This window comes from Conger conger, chromosome 8 (assembly GCF_963514075.1).
Source record: "Conger conger chromosome 8, fConCon1.1, whole genome shotgun sequence".
Classification (NCBI taxonomy): domain Eukaryota; kingdom Metazoa; phylum Chordata; class Actinopteri; order Anguilliformes; family Congridae; genus Conger; species Conger conger.
In genome coordinates, this window is record NC_083767.1 from 20,032,189 (window position 1) to 20,050,121 (window position 17,933).

Consider the following 17,933-nt stretch of genomic DNA (forward strand, 5'->3'; position numbering starts at 1 on the left):
AAATCCAATGTACTGGAGTACAGAGCCACAGATTTTTTACAGAACAAAAAAATGTGCCACTGTCCAAATACTTATGGACTCGTGGATACTTATCTCTGGCTAGCAACACCGCCACTCTATCGCTGCAACTGCTGGGTCATCCCACTAATAAATTAGCGCATAAATGTATGGATCAGAGCTGCTTGTTTGAGGTTTCTTCCTTATGAAAAAGAAATGTGTGACCTGACATATTCTCAGATTTACTCCATAAATAGTATCTTATTTTCGGATGAACAGCTGGCTTGCTGAATGAATACATGTAACACATCTGTAAAGTACTTTAAGGTCAGTCAGCCTTAACTTCTATCAGAGGATTGCTTTGTTTACCGCCAGCCTCCCCCCCTCCCCCCATGAGCACAGAGTTGCAGTATGCAGTTCAGTGCAGCGGTCCCTAGAGGTCTCTGTATCACACTCATTTACAGAATCACCCAATTTGCAAGGAGACATACCTGTAACAGGCATGAAGAAAAGGCGTTTCAGTGTTCAGAAGATGGTATTGGATCTACACAAATAAATATCATTTTTCATTAAGCTATTATATCACCAACGGATAATTCACATTTAACATTTATGACATAAAAGTAGAATATTTTGTAGTGCAAATGTTTTCTGAGAATAGTATGTTATTCCAGACAAGCATTACAATTGCTGCGATTCCTTACACTTACTAATCCTAAATATCAGCAAAAATTGATACATAGACAAAGCAAATATATTTAGTCAGTTGATTGTCAATGTTATTTTACAGCCTTTATAAACATATCATTAAGTTTATTGTGTTTTTTAGTGTTAAATGCTTATTATAAGTCTATACTTCAGCTTTCTTCTCTGTCGATCTACAAACAATCCGATTGCTGGTTTACAGTCAGTAATACCTGAAACCTGGCATTTTCCTGGCAGAAATATTGTAGTTAGAGATGAGATAATGATCCTTCTGCAAAAACAAGGCAAAAACATTAAGCTTGACTTTAGGAGTTATTCAAATTTAAGCACAGCTATGGCACATAATCTCCTGCTTTCAACTGTATTGTGTGAGTGAAACTAATTATTCAAGGAACATGGTAAACATTGTATAACTGATCCCCATGTAATTGTATAGGTGTTGTTGTAGTTAGTCTAAATAATATAATATTTATATGTAATGCTTGGAGATCATATCAGTTGTACTATGAAATATTCATCTGAGCAAATCTCTTACAAGAATGTGACTGGCAGATGTCATATGAATCTTATAGAATTTCACCCGTACATGAGACTAATGTAACATACAGTAACTTCCATAATAGTTGAAAGTCATTTTGATGCTTACCACCACTCTCTGACAATCCAGTTAAATACATACTTATATTGGAGTCATTGCAAAAAAAAGAAAGAAAAGCAATTCTCATCTCTGAACAGCAGGGGGAGTCCACAGAGAGTTGGCTTTTCAGTCGAATCAAGAGGACAGAGAGTCACTTAAATTCATCCATTTTAATGTAACATAATCTGCATATCTTCGCAAGAATATAGATGCACAGTGTGTTTCACGGTGTTGTACAACATAAAAAAGGGAAGGTCACCTGGTCAATGAAGTGTAAACAAACTCCAGGCTTCAGGACTATTCAGTCACAGTCATATACAGTACTAACAGGTATGAAGGAATGTGATCTCTGTAGTTACAAATAGACAGAACATGGTATCCATGCTTTTAATACCCTCCCATCCACCCCCACAAAAACATATATAAAATACAATAAGAATGTCAAGTGCAACTGTATCATGTGCAGCAGAACGGAAGGTTTGTGTTGCCCACAAACAACCTTGATTTACCTTCTTTTGCATACAATTGGAACATTAATGACACTACATACAGTACACAATTTATACTTAATCAACAATAGTTCATATTTATTATTCAACTGGTTTATTTCTCAAACCACCCACTTCCAAAATAAAGAAGAACCATGCCAGATAAATACTTATATTTAGAATGACACAAAATCAATAATAATAATAATAATAATAATAATAATAATAATAATAATAAGAATAACAAAACAATTTCAATATTTTTCACATCAAAATCTTGACCCATGTTTATATAACATGCAATACAAGTACAAAAATAGACTTCTGTTTGATTGACTTTTATATACACATATAAATATAAAAGGGTACAAATGTATTTTTAAAATACAAAGATAATTACACTCACACTGTGTACACTGTGTAACGAACAAGAAAATACAATATATTTGGATAATTAGCATTCACAAAACATGTTTACATTATAAATGCAACTGAATCATAATTGCAGGTCTCTTGGGTTTCCTAGACTCCCATAAATATGGAAAAGACAAGAATTTTTGGGAGGGGGCATATTTTCGCCCGTCCCTAGCTCTGCTGGACATCTTGCAAGAGTTTGTTTATCTCAGCCACCAGCTCGCTGGCGTCCATTATCTCGTGCCTGCTGTCGCTGTGGCCAGCCTGCAGGTGGCTGAGGACGTTGTCCAGCTCGTCCTCCTCATAGTTCTCCGGGATCTCCTCCATGGCTGGAAGCCATTTTGAAGGAGGCGGGGCGCTGCTGTGATTGGCTGGGCTCGGCCCAATGCTGCTCCCCGGGTTCTGGAAGTGAGTGTTCGCTGCCCAGGCCGCTACGCCCTGGGGGTAGGCGGAAGACTTCCCGGGAAGGTGCCCTTTCCTCCGCTCCAGCGAGCCGGTCCGCTCCACCTCTGTGCACTCGGCGTAGGTGTCCAGAGAGGGCGGCAAGAGGCGCTGAAAGACGCTGCTCATCTCCGAGAGGAGGGAGGCGCCCCCGCACAGGTCTCCGCCCTCCGCCTCCTCGGCCCCGACCCCGGGCTCCTTGCCGAAAGTGGAGAAGCTCTTCTTGCGGTCGTTGGAGTCGACGGACTGCCGGTCTTCCTCGACCGTGGGCTGCTGGAGGTCCTCTCCGGGAATGAACATGTTGCTTCGGTAGTCCGAGGAGGCCGGTGATGGAAGAGGAGGCATCCAGCACTGGTCAGAGTGCCCAAGGACCCGGCACTCCTCTGTACACAGTTTCATAGCTGAAGAGGGGAACAGGAAATGAGGTAGGAACGTCAGAGGGGAATACGCAAATCTGGAACAACAGACCATTCTTTGTTTTAGGGTACAGAAGAACAGCAAATATGCATCAAAAGCCCCCCCTCAGATTTATGACAGCAATTACTGCACATTTTCTTCATGTTGACTTGAAAGTGCGAGATAAGAACGATCAAAAAAAATCCACCATTTTCATTTCCCTTGTAAATCGATGCAGCACAAGTGTGGACATGCATGACATACTTCGACAGGAAGCGGGCAAATTAATTAGAGAGATTCGCAGCACTGTAAGAGATCCCACACAGAATAAAGAATAACCCCATTGCTCTCCTTTCAGTGTGGAACCCGTCCCATTTTTCAAAGACTTTGCCAAAGAACTGATCATACCAATCCAATATGCCAGTCTATAAGATATTCATAATACACTGTGCATTATTTAGTTAGGTACATTATTAAGTGGCCTGTTTGAAAGGTCCATTTATTATACATCATGAAAATAACAACAACAAAGTTCCACAAATGAAAACCAAAATGAAAGCTCAGATGCAAATTCTGACTGATGAGAGCAGTATAAAAAAAGATTAAAACCACTCATGTACAAAAAAAAGCTCTCCAAAGTGCAGATATGAATTCAGAACCCTGTCTGTATCAAGCCTCAGAAATAATTGCATTTAAGATGAATGCTTCGCATTTGAATAAAGAAAAAAAAAAGACTTTCTTCTGTAATCATACTAATTTACTGATAGGCACTCCCGGAGAAGCTCTGAGCTTATCTCTCTGAGGACAGGAGAAAAAACTGCATCAATATGCCCGGGTAGAGGAGAATTTCAGATATTTATTTATTTATTTGCTTTTATTACTTGAGTGATATCCACAGTCCTGAAAGCAATTTAAGAATATGTGTGTATTTGCTGCCTGTGGCTGTGAAGTATATCTGTGGTTTGTGGGGCTGGGAGTATCTATGGTCACAGTGGTTGAGAATACGGTCAGAAAGGCTGATAATATCTATGGTAAGAGCGGCTGTGAAGAGATGTGTTGGATTTCCTATCATGCATACCTGGGTGAAGTCTGTGCTGCCCATCAGTGAGGAAAATCTCGCTAAAGCCCTCACCCAGCAGTCTGTCAATAGGCGACTCTCTCCCCAAGTCGTAATCGCTGTCCCCAGCTTCACTGTCCCCCCGGCCACTGTCCTTCAAACTGAACTTATCCATATCTTGTAAAGCATATCTGAAAAAGAAAATTACACAACATGTTGTCCACCATTTTGATTTAGTTACCATCCTGGTTTATCATATATCAAAGGTACCCTAAATCTGATATACCGTAATGTAATTGGCCTATGCCAACTCTGTTGAAAAAACTGTTGTTTTCTTATAGTTGTACAGAGGACCCCAGCAAAGGTACTTGCTACGGTGTATCCACATGATAATTACTTCATATAAACACTGGGTTCTCATCAAGTTTTCCCCAGCTGGAGCCCACAATATTACTGAACACAATGCACAAAAAAGAGGGCTATGGAAAACATTGGCTTGCAGCAGTGGTCCATTATGCTGAACCTATAAATCTAATGCATTTTCACTGATGTAGCCATGGCTTCGCCTTTGTTATACAAACTATATTATGGCAGTCGAATGGGGAAAAAAAGTTCCGGCCATGCATGTTGACAATTTCTGAAAAAATGATAATAATAAATCATGATCCTCATGGAGAGGCAGTCAAAAATTAATTAAACAAGTAAACAAATAAATGACAACATATGAATGGTGAAGTTGAAATACATCAAAAGGCACATGATTAATATTAATTCACTTTTGCATACTGGCTTTCCCCCTTTGCATAATGAATCGTTTAATTTCATCATCAATGCCCTTTCATTCCTTGATGATCTCACCATTTCACTGACTCAATTCAATTGGTAAATTGTTAGCCATTGTGAATTGTGCAATTATTAAATTATTAAAAACTAAAAAATTATATTCAAACTTGAAACTTGATTATGCCAAAGTTATCTCCTCATAACAAACTAGCTTTTACTTATGCAATTATGTATTCATTTCATTAATTGTGGCAGGTTCAATTTCCTGTAGATGTATGATAGTGTGGCACTGACAACCTCCAGAGAATGATGCATGAATAATATATATTTTTTAAACTTTCTTTGATTACCGGAAATGGGTATGATCTGTAGCGGATATGGACTATGGCCTATGGCCTGAAGGACTTCCAAATACACAAGTTCTACTTTAATTTGGTATTTCCTTTACCTTTAATGATGTGCATGTAACCAATGCATAGTGATCGGGCATGTTATGGCCTAGAGCCTCTACTCCCTAAAATGTGCTTAGGTTGAAACATCAGCATGAGTTTACCTGTAGCTCCTTGAGTATTTATTCCCGCGGAAACTTGGTCTTGGCTGGTACTGGCCCTGATGGAGCATTGACAGAAGCTGTGAAACTTGCTATATCAAAAATAAATAAATAAAAATAAAAATGAATGCTGATGGAGGAGATGACAGGGAACATAAAGGCATGACACTATCACACATAATACACAAGGAATGTATTCATGACAACTACAAGCGCAACTGAAGATGATTTCAGAAAGAACGTGAAATAGGCATACATTATGTTACACTTATATACATCCAATATCATGTACATGAACTTGAAAAGTCAAAGGAAAGCAAATCATCATTTGTACCACTGGTTAAGTTAATTTAATTGATTAATTTATGTAATAGAGCCACAGTCAGACTCTTATACAAGATCCATGGGTCCATGAGTGGCAGTCAGTTGGATATGCTCTTTTTTAAGCAACAGAAAGCTGTACACTGGAGCATTTTTTTCCATTCAATATATAAATCAGTTTGGAATATTCTGAATGGGGTGGGGGGGTCTTACCTCTACAGGTGGGGTGGCATGAGCGAGCTCCAGGGAGAAGTTTTCCTGGATGTGATTGGAGGAGATGGTGACCAGGCTGTTTAGAGACTGCCGGCTGTGGTGGCTCTGTCTGCTCCCCATCTGACCGCGGTCCATGGCAGGGGAGGAAGACGGGGACCTGTGGTGGGACCTGATAGGCAACGTGCCGTTCACTGTGGGCATAAGCGTGATGTCCCCTTTGTGGATCTGCCTTGAAGGTTTCTTGGGGTGGTTCTGGTAGGTCGACTCGGCCACCCTGCAGTTGTAGGAGCGCGTGTCCTTCTTCTCCCGGTTGCACCGCGTGGCGAACATCACCATGATGACCAGGAGTACAGCACAGATAGCCCCCAAGGAGATGATGATGATCATGGAGGCATCCAAGGTGGGCTGGCTGCTGTTTGTGGGAATGGGCTGGATGTGACTCTCCATATTCTCATGGAGAGTGCACCTCAGGACTGCTCTGGTGCTCAGCCTGGGGGACCCTTTGTCTTGGACCAGGATTACTAGCTCAAAGTGCTCAGGGAGAACATCCTCCATGCTGACATTAGTGCGCACCTCACACCTTCTGGGGTCCATGATAAAGTAGCCGTCTTCGTTCCCTGCGACAATCGTGCATGTCAACTCTGCGTTGATGCCTGAATCCCTGTCCATGGCCCGGACAGCGGTGACCAGGTGACCCGCCTCGGCGTACTTGTAGACAGGCACGTCGGCCGTGCGGTTGTGCAGCTGGGGCGCCACGATCGTGGGAGGGTTGTCATTTTCGTCCAAGATGGTGAGAACCACGGTTGTGTTGCTGACCAGCTGGGTACCGCCTCCATCTCTGGCTTGGACGACAAAGGCGATTCTGCTGACGTCTTCGTGGTCAAAACTCCTGAGTGCGTAAATCGCCCCGTTGGAGGGGTCGATGGTGACGTAGGTTGAAATGGCGCTCCCCTGAATGAAGCTGTCCAGAATGGTGTATGTGACCTGTCCATTTGTGTCCAGGTCGGGGTCGCTAGCCGCGACAGAAGTGAGGTAGGACCCAGGAGAATTGTTCTCGGATTTAAAGATCTCGTACCTGCTCTTCTCAAAATGAGGCGGATTGTCGTTCTCGTCCAAAACCTGAACTGTGAAATGCTTTATAGTGGAGAGGCTGGGAATGCCTTTGTCCTCAGCTATCACTGTCAGACTGTACTCTGACCTGCGTTCCCTGTCTAATGAAACGTTGGTTAAAATCATGTAATTTTTTTCATATGTCTGCTGAAGCTTGAAATGTCCGTGGCCATGGAGCCTGCAAACAACCTCCCCATTTAAGCCTGAGTCAAGGTCTTCCACCCTTACAAGAGCAATGAAGGTGTCAATGGGGGCAGCCTCTGATATGTAGGCCACCTCTTCTTTCCCTGGGGTCATTAAATTAATGCTGATTTCTGGTTTGTTATCATTGACATCCACTACTTTAATAATAATCTTACAGTGAGCTGGGATGGAATTTGGTCCAAGATCTTGAGCCTGGACATCAATCTCATACGAGCCTGTACTCTCAAAGTCCACCTTCTTTATCAGCGTTAGTTGCCCAGTTTCAGAATTTATTTTAAAGGTTTCAATAATTTTGGGAGAAACATGGCTGCTAAATGAATACACAATTTTGCCATTGGTCCCTTCATCTGGGTCAGTTGCATTAAGATCTATGAGCACAGTTCCCAATGGTGAATTTTCCAGTAGTTCGATTACATATGATTGCCTTTCAAAAACAGGACTGTTGTCGTTAGAGTCTGAGATGCTGACTTTCAGAAGCGTAGAGCCGGATTTAGCAGGCACTCCTGTGTCTGAGGCCACCAGTTGAAGCTCATAACTAGACTGCGTCTCTCTGTCCAAATCCCTAAACACAACAAGCTCTGCGTATTTGGCACCATCGGTTCTTGTCCGTATGTCAATTTTGAAAAAGTTGTTTGCGGTCAAAGAATATGTGTGGAGGGAGTTTTCCCCGACGTCTGGGTCCGTAGCGCTGTCCAGGGGGATTCTCGTCCCCACGGCAGCACTTTCAGATATCTCAATAGGGATTATGGAACGGGAAAATTGCGGTGAATTATCATTAATGTCCAGCACTTCCACTTCAACATGGAATAACTGTAAGTGTTCCGTGGGCAGGGTAATCACATCAAATTCAATTGAACAATTAAGATTTTTCTCACAAAGCTTTTCCCGGTCAATTTTAGCACCAATACTGATCTCTCCATCCTCTTCCCGAACAGAAAGAAAGGACGTGCTCCCTCTTTGCATAGCTCGGAAACGCAAAGGAACAGAACTTGGGAGTTTAGATAAAACATCAGCAACATCTTCTTTAAGTCTTGCAATCACGGTGCCTATTTTTTGTTCTTCGTAAACTTTGTATTTTAAAGTCTTACCTGCAACGTGTTGAGTAAAAGTCGCCAGAAAAATAAGTTTCAGTAACCCGAAGCTAAGAAATACGTTCCCCATGATTGTTTTCGTTTTCAAAAAACCCGTTTTTTCACAAAATAAAAGAGATGATCATTTTTAAATCTTCCTCCAAGTCCTCAAAGCTTGCATCCGAAATAATACATTATTTATTCATATTTGATGTATAAAGTTTGTGAGGGAATAAAGGTAAACATTTCAAAAAAATATTATGTCCAAGCTTTGTTTAAAACGGAAAATCTTCAGGCTCTTGTGGCGGTTGTCTTCTACAAAAACATTTTAATTAAACTGAAGCGTTGCTCCCGCACAGTGATCTGTTGCACACATCCACCACAACACATACATCTGTGGGAAGCGCAACTACAAGCTGGATGCGCTCTGTTCAACACTCCACTGGTTGTGCTGCCTCTATGCAGATTGACTGTCCCACATAGCCCGCCCTGGAATAAAACTGCAGCTTTTCTTCTTCTCAGACAAAACGCTTCCCAAATCAAGTGCTGCCCCTGTAGCCTCTTGGTGTCCACTCAAAACAGAGAAGCTATTGATTCACAATGACTGAGTGGAGTAAACCCCGCCTTTTGGATGTCCTTTCACAAAACGTGCTCCCGAAAATGTTAAAACTAATTACGGACGAACTTCTACTTATGTTCTATGATTCCAATGAAAACAGGGCTGGAATCAATGCCATCTGCTGAGCTAAGGAGCAGGTACGATTCAAACAGTGACCCGGAAATCTTTTTATCGAAACACGCGATTGCCATAGCCATTCTATGGCATTGCACTGTAGCCTACAGTACATGCATTTTATGACCGGGAAAAAAATCCCCCAAAAACCTGCTAATTTGCCACTATGTCATCAAATAGGCGTATCGACTACATTATTTTAAGAATTAATATATTCAAGAAGTCCAAAAGCAATTTTTGGAAACGACATTAATTATTTGAATTGTTTATTTATTATAAAGACAAGGCGGAAATTAAGTTGGCTATCCAAAATGTCTTCTTCAATGTTTCAATGGAGAGTGCAGAGAAAGCGTTTTATTATCTGTAGTGTATACAAAATACAATTGCTGCGATTGGTCTGTGTAAAACACTATACATTCCTCTGCATATCAAATCATATTCTCCCATCTCTCACTCACGTACAGGTAGACTGGCCCACTCGCTTTCATCTGAACGTATTTTAACCTGTTTTATAGTGCGCTTAATCTAAATTAAGAACTCGAATTAATGTATTTAGTAGAGGGTCACCCAACGTCCTGCCCTCGTGAATAATTCTGTTTTGCAACTATGGAAGTCTTTCAGACACCAGATCTCTGAATTAGCATCCTGTATACGTTCTAAAAGTAAACATGGACAACTGGGGCCTTGGAAGCCAATGGCCATCTGGCGAGAGTATCCAACAATCCAACGCAAATGTAATTATTCAATTCAGCTCTGAACAAACTCCCATATAAAAACACGAAGAGAGAGTCTCGCCTACAGAGAGGCCTATAGTGAACGATTTAAGAGATAATCTAATTTCGTTTCTTCACGAACAGATTTCCAAAAAGGCTGACATATTTAACCAAAACAGTTTTGGTGGAGCAATTCTATTCATCTGGTAACCATATGAAGTGGTCATATCTAATCTGCATTTAATGCTAAAAACCGAAACTCGCTATTGTTTTTCAGAGATGACGCTTTTGGTGACCGCTTTATTTCAATAAATGCCAGAGGGACTTGAGAATAATTGCGCTGTATACCCATTCATCCATTTATAATAATTCATTTATATATTTTTATGCACTTCTCAATGATTATATAAGGGGGACAAACACTCAACGTGGCTTGTAAGTTTAAACAAACGGCATCCTACATAATCATTCCCACGAATGTAAGCCTACTTGTATCAAACACCATAGACTGACTTATAAAGTCCACTGAACTTGATTTAAAGATAAAGTGCATGATAATGTAGCCTATAGATCAGTCATCCAGCCTACAATAGACTAATTTAATAACACATTTGACAGAATAGACACATTACATAACCATTGTCGCACTGAAAATAGAGTGGTGTTGCTACCTTCATAGATAATTAATAATTAGACACAGAGGACATGCCTGGGAAAAATCGTATTTTAGAGAAAAACACTGTGGAATCTCCTAAACAAAATAACATGGCGTATTGCTGCACCGCTATCAGATTTCCCTGAGGATGCTCGTGTGCCGTTGCATTGTGTTACACGGCAATCATGTTTTCAATAATATGGGAGTAGAAGTGTAACATTCTTCTAAAAATAGACATTTAGAGCAGAGGGGAAGTGTGTAAGTGTTTCTTGACCAGTATGGTTTACTAAGGAAAAAATGAACCCAAGCTGTCTGTTTAATGGGGGACCCATGTCACAGGAATGGCGCGCTCTTTTCATGCGTGAAACACTTCTATTGAACTAGTACTGGTTTTGACCAGCGAAACTGCTTCTTTGAATACTTTCGTTTGTTCTTTACGCGCGAGTAACCTTTGAAACGCTTGTGAATGAGTGGACTCGGGCGAGGACTATTCTAATCAAACCTAAGAAAGTTAGATACGGACTGATGGCTCGATTCCCTTAGATCCGGTTTCCAAAGAGCTGAGCGCGATATAATGTAATTATTGCTGCATGGAATCGGTGCTAATCACATTTCCAACACAAAGACGTTGAAAACAACTCGAGTGCAAACAAGTGATGTTGCTAAAAAAGGCATGACGGATTTTATAAGTAGCACGCCTAGGCTACTAGAAGCAGGTGTAAACTTAGCCACGGTTCTTAAAATAAAATCCAATTTTTCCATGTCCACACATGTTGAGATTTCCACGCAACGATCTTATTCAAATCTTCGAGCTATTGCACCCTAAAGCAGGTGCTCTGACATAATCAGTCGTCCGACCGATAGGCCTACCTACAATAGAGGTTTGACGTAAAATACAATAAGCAAATATAGGCTAATACTGAACTAATATCATCCGAAGTCAGCTCATAATGTAACTGGTGCATCAGGTGGTGGTTTCTGATTTGATTAAGCCTAATTCGTCGCTTTACTGGTACCATGATACCATGTTAGCTACAGAAACCGTAGGCGTCACTGAAATAAAGAGAATCGGGAACACAAAAGACGCAGAAGGTGGAGCCTAGCGGAGATGAGGTCCACTATGACGACGGCGAGCCCCCACACACCAAAGTGCGTGGCGCTGGAATGCACAGTGGGAACTGGTGTTGTAAAGGCACGCGAGCATCTGCTGCTGAGCCCGTCTTATTATCATTCATTCAATTAGCTCCCGTGGATCTCGGGCCCTCGGCGGAGTCATTCAATTGTACTGCCCCTCAGAGTCCCCAACAATGCACATTGTTATTCATCCATCCACAGACGAACTTTCACTACTCTCAGTAACTAGGGAGGTAAATTGCTTTACGACACGTGTAGTTGTCGTATGTCTCGCACGACGAAGTTGTTAGCACTTGTTCTTCCTGCCTTCACATGTGGCGGGCAGGCATGCAAATAGGACAGTTACAAGTTGCCGAAATTTTCAGGTCACATATTTATGACGTCTCTGGGAGGATTTACAGTATGGTGCATTGGAGCCAGGTTAGTCCGTGGGGCCTCTCTTTATAATCTTGTGTTAGATATCGTTCCCCTTGTATAACTGACAATTCAAGTAAGGCATTGTTTTTTTGCATGTTATAAGCAGACAGTAGCCTATATAAAAATGTGTTGCAAATGTTGCTATCATCAGATGCAAATCCATGAAAGTAAAGCAGTACATATAAAGGTACATATAAATAGTGTAATTATTTATATTAATACAAACTTTGTAACGTAAGCATTTTAAGTAATTCTAACCTATAATTTTACACACACATGCAGGCTACAAAGACACACTCAAAATCAGCCCCCAGCTTACTGGTTAAATACAATGTTGGGTCTACACCCTAACTGGTGGTGGGTCATTGCTTCACACTGTCAGAAATAAAGGTACAGTGTAGGAAATACACATGTGTTCTTTGAGGAACAGATTTCCCAAATGGAGCCTACTCTGAAAGGTATGAAAAAGGTATTTAGCTACAAAGAAGTGCATAAGTAAAAGAGGTAAAAAATAAATAAAAAGAAATGTAAAAATGAATCATGAAATCCACAGCTGGGGGTAAAATTGTATGCACTGAGTCTTTAATTTAATGGGAGTGGATGCAGGCCTTTATCTCTTTACGTATATATATATTTATTTTTAATTTACATTATTTTAGACAATTTTGAAAAAACCACTGATCTCATGGCGCATCCAGTAAGTGTCCTGTTGTCAAGTTGTTCAATCCTTAGATTTCCTGAGGTCTCTGCTTATATGTACACAGCACAACTGACACCCAATTTGCAATTTGGGATTGAAGTCTGCAGACTGAGTGAGACGGGTGCGTGGGGGTTGGACCCAAAATGCACGACTCAGAAACAATAGTTAAATAAAGTCCCGTTAGGGCTTTATTCGGGACGAGTCCCAGGAGCGTAGTCAACACAAGCAAAGTCCATACACGAAGATCCAGCCAAACAAATATAAAACAAACAAAAAGCACGGTGCCGAGGGAAGAGGCAATCTCGTAGTCGGTAGACGTGCAGGAAGGTCCGGTAGCAGGAGAGGCGTAGTCGTGGGCGAAGCGGGAGTCGAAACCATGAAACAATCAGCGGGGCAAAAGTACAAAAACGGTAGGCGAGGACGTAGTCAAAAAACAGAAATCAATGGACGATGGTCGATAACAGGCTTGGATCGTAACGTCTAAACAAACAGTAGTAATGCTCAAGAGTTGCGTAGTTAGACTAGAGGCAGACAATTTCGCAGTGAACAGTAGCGCGACTGGGCTATAAATGCGGGTGTAGACAGGTGCAGACAATTAGTTAGAGCGTAGCAAGGAAATGGAAAACAGGTGCGATGGATGACAAGTTTAACAAGGAGATTAGTAATCGTTAGTAATAAACCTATCCTGCCCTAGCATTAGTAAATTAGTAAATGACATGCACGAGAAACGTAAGGTAACATGAACACATGATTAGTTTGTTAGTCTCTACCCAATCCTGATCTAGCGTTAGTAGTTTTAGTAAATAGACAAGCCTCACTTAGGGAGTGAATGACAGAAAGAGAGAGAGAGAGAGAGAAAAGGCGGAACGCAAGGTTTGCGGAAAAACATGTAAAAGTGTATGCATAACAACGACCAGTTAACGTAACAATAAACATGCATCAAAACATAACACAAAGCGAAACTAAGACGATAATCACTCAACATAACCAGGTAATATAATCGTACGAAAACATAACTAGACATGACAAGAAAATAAATCGTAACGAGACATAACTAAACATGACAAGAAAATAAATCGTAACGAAACATAACTAAACAACATGACGAACCTAGACAACATAATACATGATAAGACACTACGTGACTAAGACAACATAAATAAACATAAATAAACATAAAACATGGCGAGACAGACCTGAAACGAGACACTGAGGTTGCCATTGCAGGACATTGTTGTTGAACAACAACTTAACCATTTCTGTGTGGATTTTGATGTATGCTAGGAGTCATTGTCCTGCTGAATAATCAACCTATGACCAAGACTCAGATTCCTAGCAGAGGCAACCAGATTGTCTGCCAAGATTTCCTGGTACATTGTTGAATTCATTGTGTCATTGGTTGATTCATTGTACCCCTGGACCCTTAGATCCCCTGGCAGCAAAACAACTCCAAAACATCAATAACCCACCACAATATTTGACAGTAGATATGACATGCTTCTCCTTGTATGCATTCCATTTTGCCATCTAACATGTACATGGTGTGTATGGCCAAAATAATGTTGGTTCAATTTTGGTCTCATCTGACCATAGCACTCTCTTCCAGTCATAATTCCATAGAGGTCTTGCAAACTCAAGATGCTTGGTTTTGTTTATTGTGCTCAAAGGCTGTCTTTGTGCCACCTTTCCAAAGAGTTTGATGGTATTTATGTTTTAGACACAATCAAACTCTGCTATTCTTAAACTGCAATAATTTTTTACTTATGGCCTCCCTCAACATGGATCATTATCCATGTTGTTTATTGCCAGCCTTTTTTCACCATTTTTAGGGCGCCAATAATTCTGGAACCTACTGCATCTGTAAGCGTGAGCACATGTCCAGTGCATAGTGTGCTAAGGCCAAGGAGTTACAGTAGCTATCTTGGAAGACTGACCTGAAGTCATACCACAAAAAATTATTTGTCATATCTTGTCTTATGACAGAATTACAAGTCTGTGGAATACTGTACACAAAACGATGACCTTCTTCATGTTGCACATGTTTAGAAAGCAGGTAATATTCAATACAAAGATTACATCAAGCCATCTGGAAATGTGTGCATGGAAATAAAAGCTGGCCATGTTGCCAAGGTACTGTACATCTAGCATATGCTTTGTGTCATTTGATAACTTGTTTTCGTTTTTATTCTTTTGAAGTACAATATCTCGCTCCCATTTTCACGGGAGGCCTTGGCTATCAAATGTCGATTCTTGCCCTTTCTATTAATAGCTGAATCTGAATTGATGTTTCCCAAGGGGGGTGGAAAGGGATCAGAAAGCAGGTGCAAAGCAGCAAATGTCGAGTCCTGCCATTTGTAAGCAATGCTCAAGTTTCACACAGTCTCTTGAAATAATAACCGTATCTCAGAAAAGTTTTGTTGTTATTATTACATTAAATATCTGTCTTCACTGTTCAGCAATTCCTCAACAACTTTAACTCAAGGCCAGGCTGGCAGCAGAATTGATCTTTCAATGCCCATTGCTTGTTGTAAGTTGTAATACTATACTTTGTTTTGGTTTTTTCAATAATACCTTGGCTGACTAATTTGTCAGGGATTGTTTTTGAGTAAGCTGCAGCTTTGTTACCCATTGGTTGAATGGTACCAGGCCAGGTCCCCTATTGGCAAAAACACATCCTGACATTGTGGTCAGTGTCGCACATAACAGAAACAAAGGCCAAAAAAGCCCATTAACTGTGTACCTACATTTCATCTGAGAATCAGGGAACAAAGGGACACCCCACTGACTTTGTATTATGTTTAACACCAAAGAGGGCCTCTGGGACTTTCATTTTCTTTTTCCTGAGTTTGCCTTTATTGGAAGTACGATTTACAGTCACATTACTGCTTAATTCAGACAGATAAGGAGCAGCTCTTGGAGCACCATGTATTTTTAAATATTTCTGTGCAATGCCATGGAAATTCGTATAAGCTTGGGATTTCCTTTTAACTGCACTGAAGGAACCTTATTAAAGCTATATACTTAAACCTTTTTATTTTAGAGTTTGCCTTTTGTGTCACAGTAATTTGGAATCTTGAGGCCAGTCATAAACTAGTCTTTGTAGTTAGATATTTATTTATTTAGTTTCATTCCTGGCCAGTGGGCATTATTGATATTATTCAATGGCTATATCTAACCCAGTTTAGTTATACCATAAGTGCTGAATTTGTTAACAATCATCAATTGTACAAATGTATATCTAAATAAATACTTGTATTGTAAATAGGGAATTTATGGAGCCTCCCAAAGTCACCCTAAGTGGGAAAAAATTCATGTGGAAAACCAAGCATATGGCTGACAACACTAAGAGTACGATTTCCACATTTAATTAATTTTTTTAACCCTGGGTGACTAGGGGGGCTCTATAGGAATTAATGTCGAATTTTGGACAGAAAAGATCAACACAAAACAATCTTGAAAATGAGTACTTGGGTTTGTTGCCTGTGTTTAGTTTAAATTTAAGTTTAGTTTGGCTAGCAATACCTCATTAAAGAGCCCGAAATTGAGCAATCAGGGCTCAGCGTCTGCCCTTTAATGTCAAAGGATGTCCCATACGAAGAACTTCCTGTAACCTCTTCAAATTGTTGTTGTAGTTGCGGTTAGCAATGCCCACTGTGCCTTGAAATGAAGCATGCTTCCATAAGACTGAAGCGAAGCCTATTTTACAGCCTCAATTAAGTCAAGGCGATGCAAGGTGGTGGGCTCTCACTGCATTGATGACACGAGTAAGGGGGGAGCATTACATGCATTATAACCCGGGGTGTGTAATTGTTCCCAGGTCCCCCTTTTGATTTCACCTACATTCTTTCCCAGCCCACTAGCTTCATTGCTCTACGTTGTATGGGTCGGAAGCTGTCTCAATCGACCAAGTAACAGGACCTCTGCCAGATCTCACTAACAGCCTTGAGAAAAAGGTAGCATTGAGTTTACAAGAAAATACTAAATGGAACATGGTCAGAGCTCACTATTATACAATAATTAAGTTCACATGCTCCAAGACTTTGCTTGAAATGTTTCATTTTAAGCCTTTTAGCCTTAGAAAAGGGCTGACCTGGAATGTTTAAGAGGAGCATAGAAAGAGAGGTGATTCTGCAAAGCACACCCTGTTTGATGACATAGGACATAGATATATATATATTTCTTATTCTTTTTTTTTTTTTTTCATGTCATCTTTTTTATGTATCAGGCACTTACTGTGAAATGTAGGGCAAGGTAATGTCAATTTACTGGGACACCTTAAAAGCCGAAATATGGAACAATGGAGTTTTAAAGCTAAGCCATTCAAACAGTCAGACTGATAAATCATTCATTAAAATTTCACTGTTGCATGCCCATTGTGCGGGAGAGAAAATAGCATCAGAAGAAGTACAACATCAAGCAAGTAAATGTCACTTCATTTTAAAACTTCCCATATACAGTATATCATCTCAGAAGTATATGTAAATTGTATATATCATATACAATAATAATAATAAAACTATTTTCAAAAACTTTGATTATCTTATTTTTCTAACTTTACTTGTTTTGTGGCTATGAACAGTTTTATATACAAACATATTCCCATTTCCCAAGTCTCATCAAAGCTAGAGAGCAAGAGTGAGAGTGAGAGAGATATTGCCACATTTGCATAGCAGTGTTTCACACAAATGAAAGACTGCTAATCAACAGAATTGTTCATTTACATGCTAAAGTTACCATAATTGCATACTTTATTCATTAGTCTTAGGAGAAAAATTCCTCGCTAACCCCCCCTCCCTGTCTTATCAAAGTTTGTTTTGAAACTGCTTGAATCTACAGTGAATGTGCTTTGTCAGAGGTAGGTCCAAGCAAAAAACCTTCATGTTATGATGATGCTCTTCTGGAAGGAAAGTGACCTCTCTTGCTACTCCCTTTCGCCATTACCTGCCGATAATACAGTTACTGTCCCAACCAATAATGTCATGACCTTTGATTCTGCTCCTCCAAAGAACTCCTTCCAGTTATTTTGCTATACTATCTAATATAGAGACACAGTTCTTGTAGGCACATGCCTGGATGAATTTATGGACGTCATTGTCAGACAAACTTTTCAATGTAGAATTTCATACATGGGTATTCGGTAGCCCCCATTGATTATGGGAATGTTAATATGTAAGGTTGTAGGTTGACCATTGAAC

The 17,933-nt window shown here is 40.3% G+C and overlaps 1 protein-coding gene across 1 annotated transcript; it reads right to left on the reverse strand.

Annotated features, from left to right (window-relative positions):
* Positions 1–1,494: 1,494 nt before the first annotated feature.
* Positions 1,495–8,754, reverse strand: LOC133135373 (protocadherin-18-like). Its single transcript, XM_061252326.1, has 4 exons — positions 6,003–8,754; positions 5,472–5,560; positions 4,157–4,326; positions 1,495–3,083 (listed from the first exon to the last, which is right to left on the reverse strand). The coding sequence occupies exons 1-4, from the start codon at positions 8,475–8,477 to the stop codon at positions 2,413–2,415; spliced, it is 3,405 nt and encodes a 1,134-aa protein (XP_061108310.1). The 5' UTR covers positions 8,478–8,754; the 3' UTR covers positions 1,495–2,412.
* Positions 8,755–17,933: the final 9,179 nt, after the last annotated feature.

Coding starts and splice junctions, on each gene's coding strand:
- LOC133135373 (XM_061252326.1), bottom strand. CDS start 8,477: ATGGGGAACGTATTTCTTAGCTTCGGGTTACTGAAACTTATTTTTCTG. Junction 5,561..6,002: donor ATGCCACCCCACCTGTAGAG/GTAAGACCCCCC, acceptor TTTTTGATATAG/CAAGTTTCACAGCTTCTGTC. Junction 3,084..4,156: donor GCAGCACAGACTTCACCCAG/GTATGCATGATA, acceptor TCCCCTCTTCAG/CTATGAAACTGTGTACAGAG.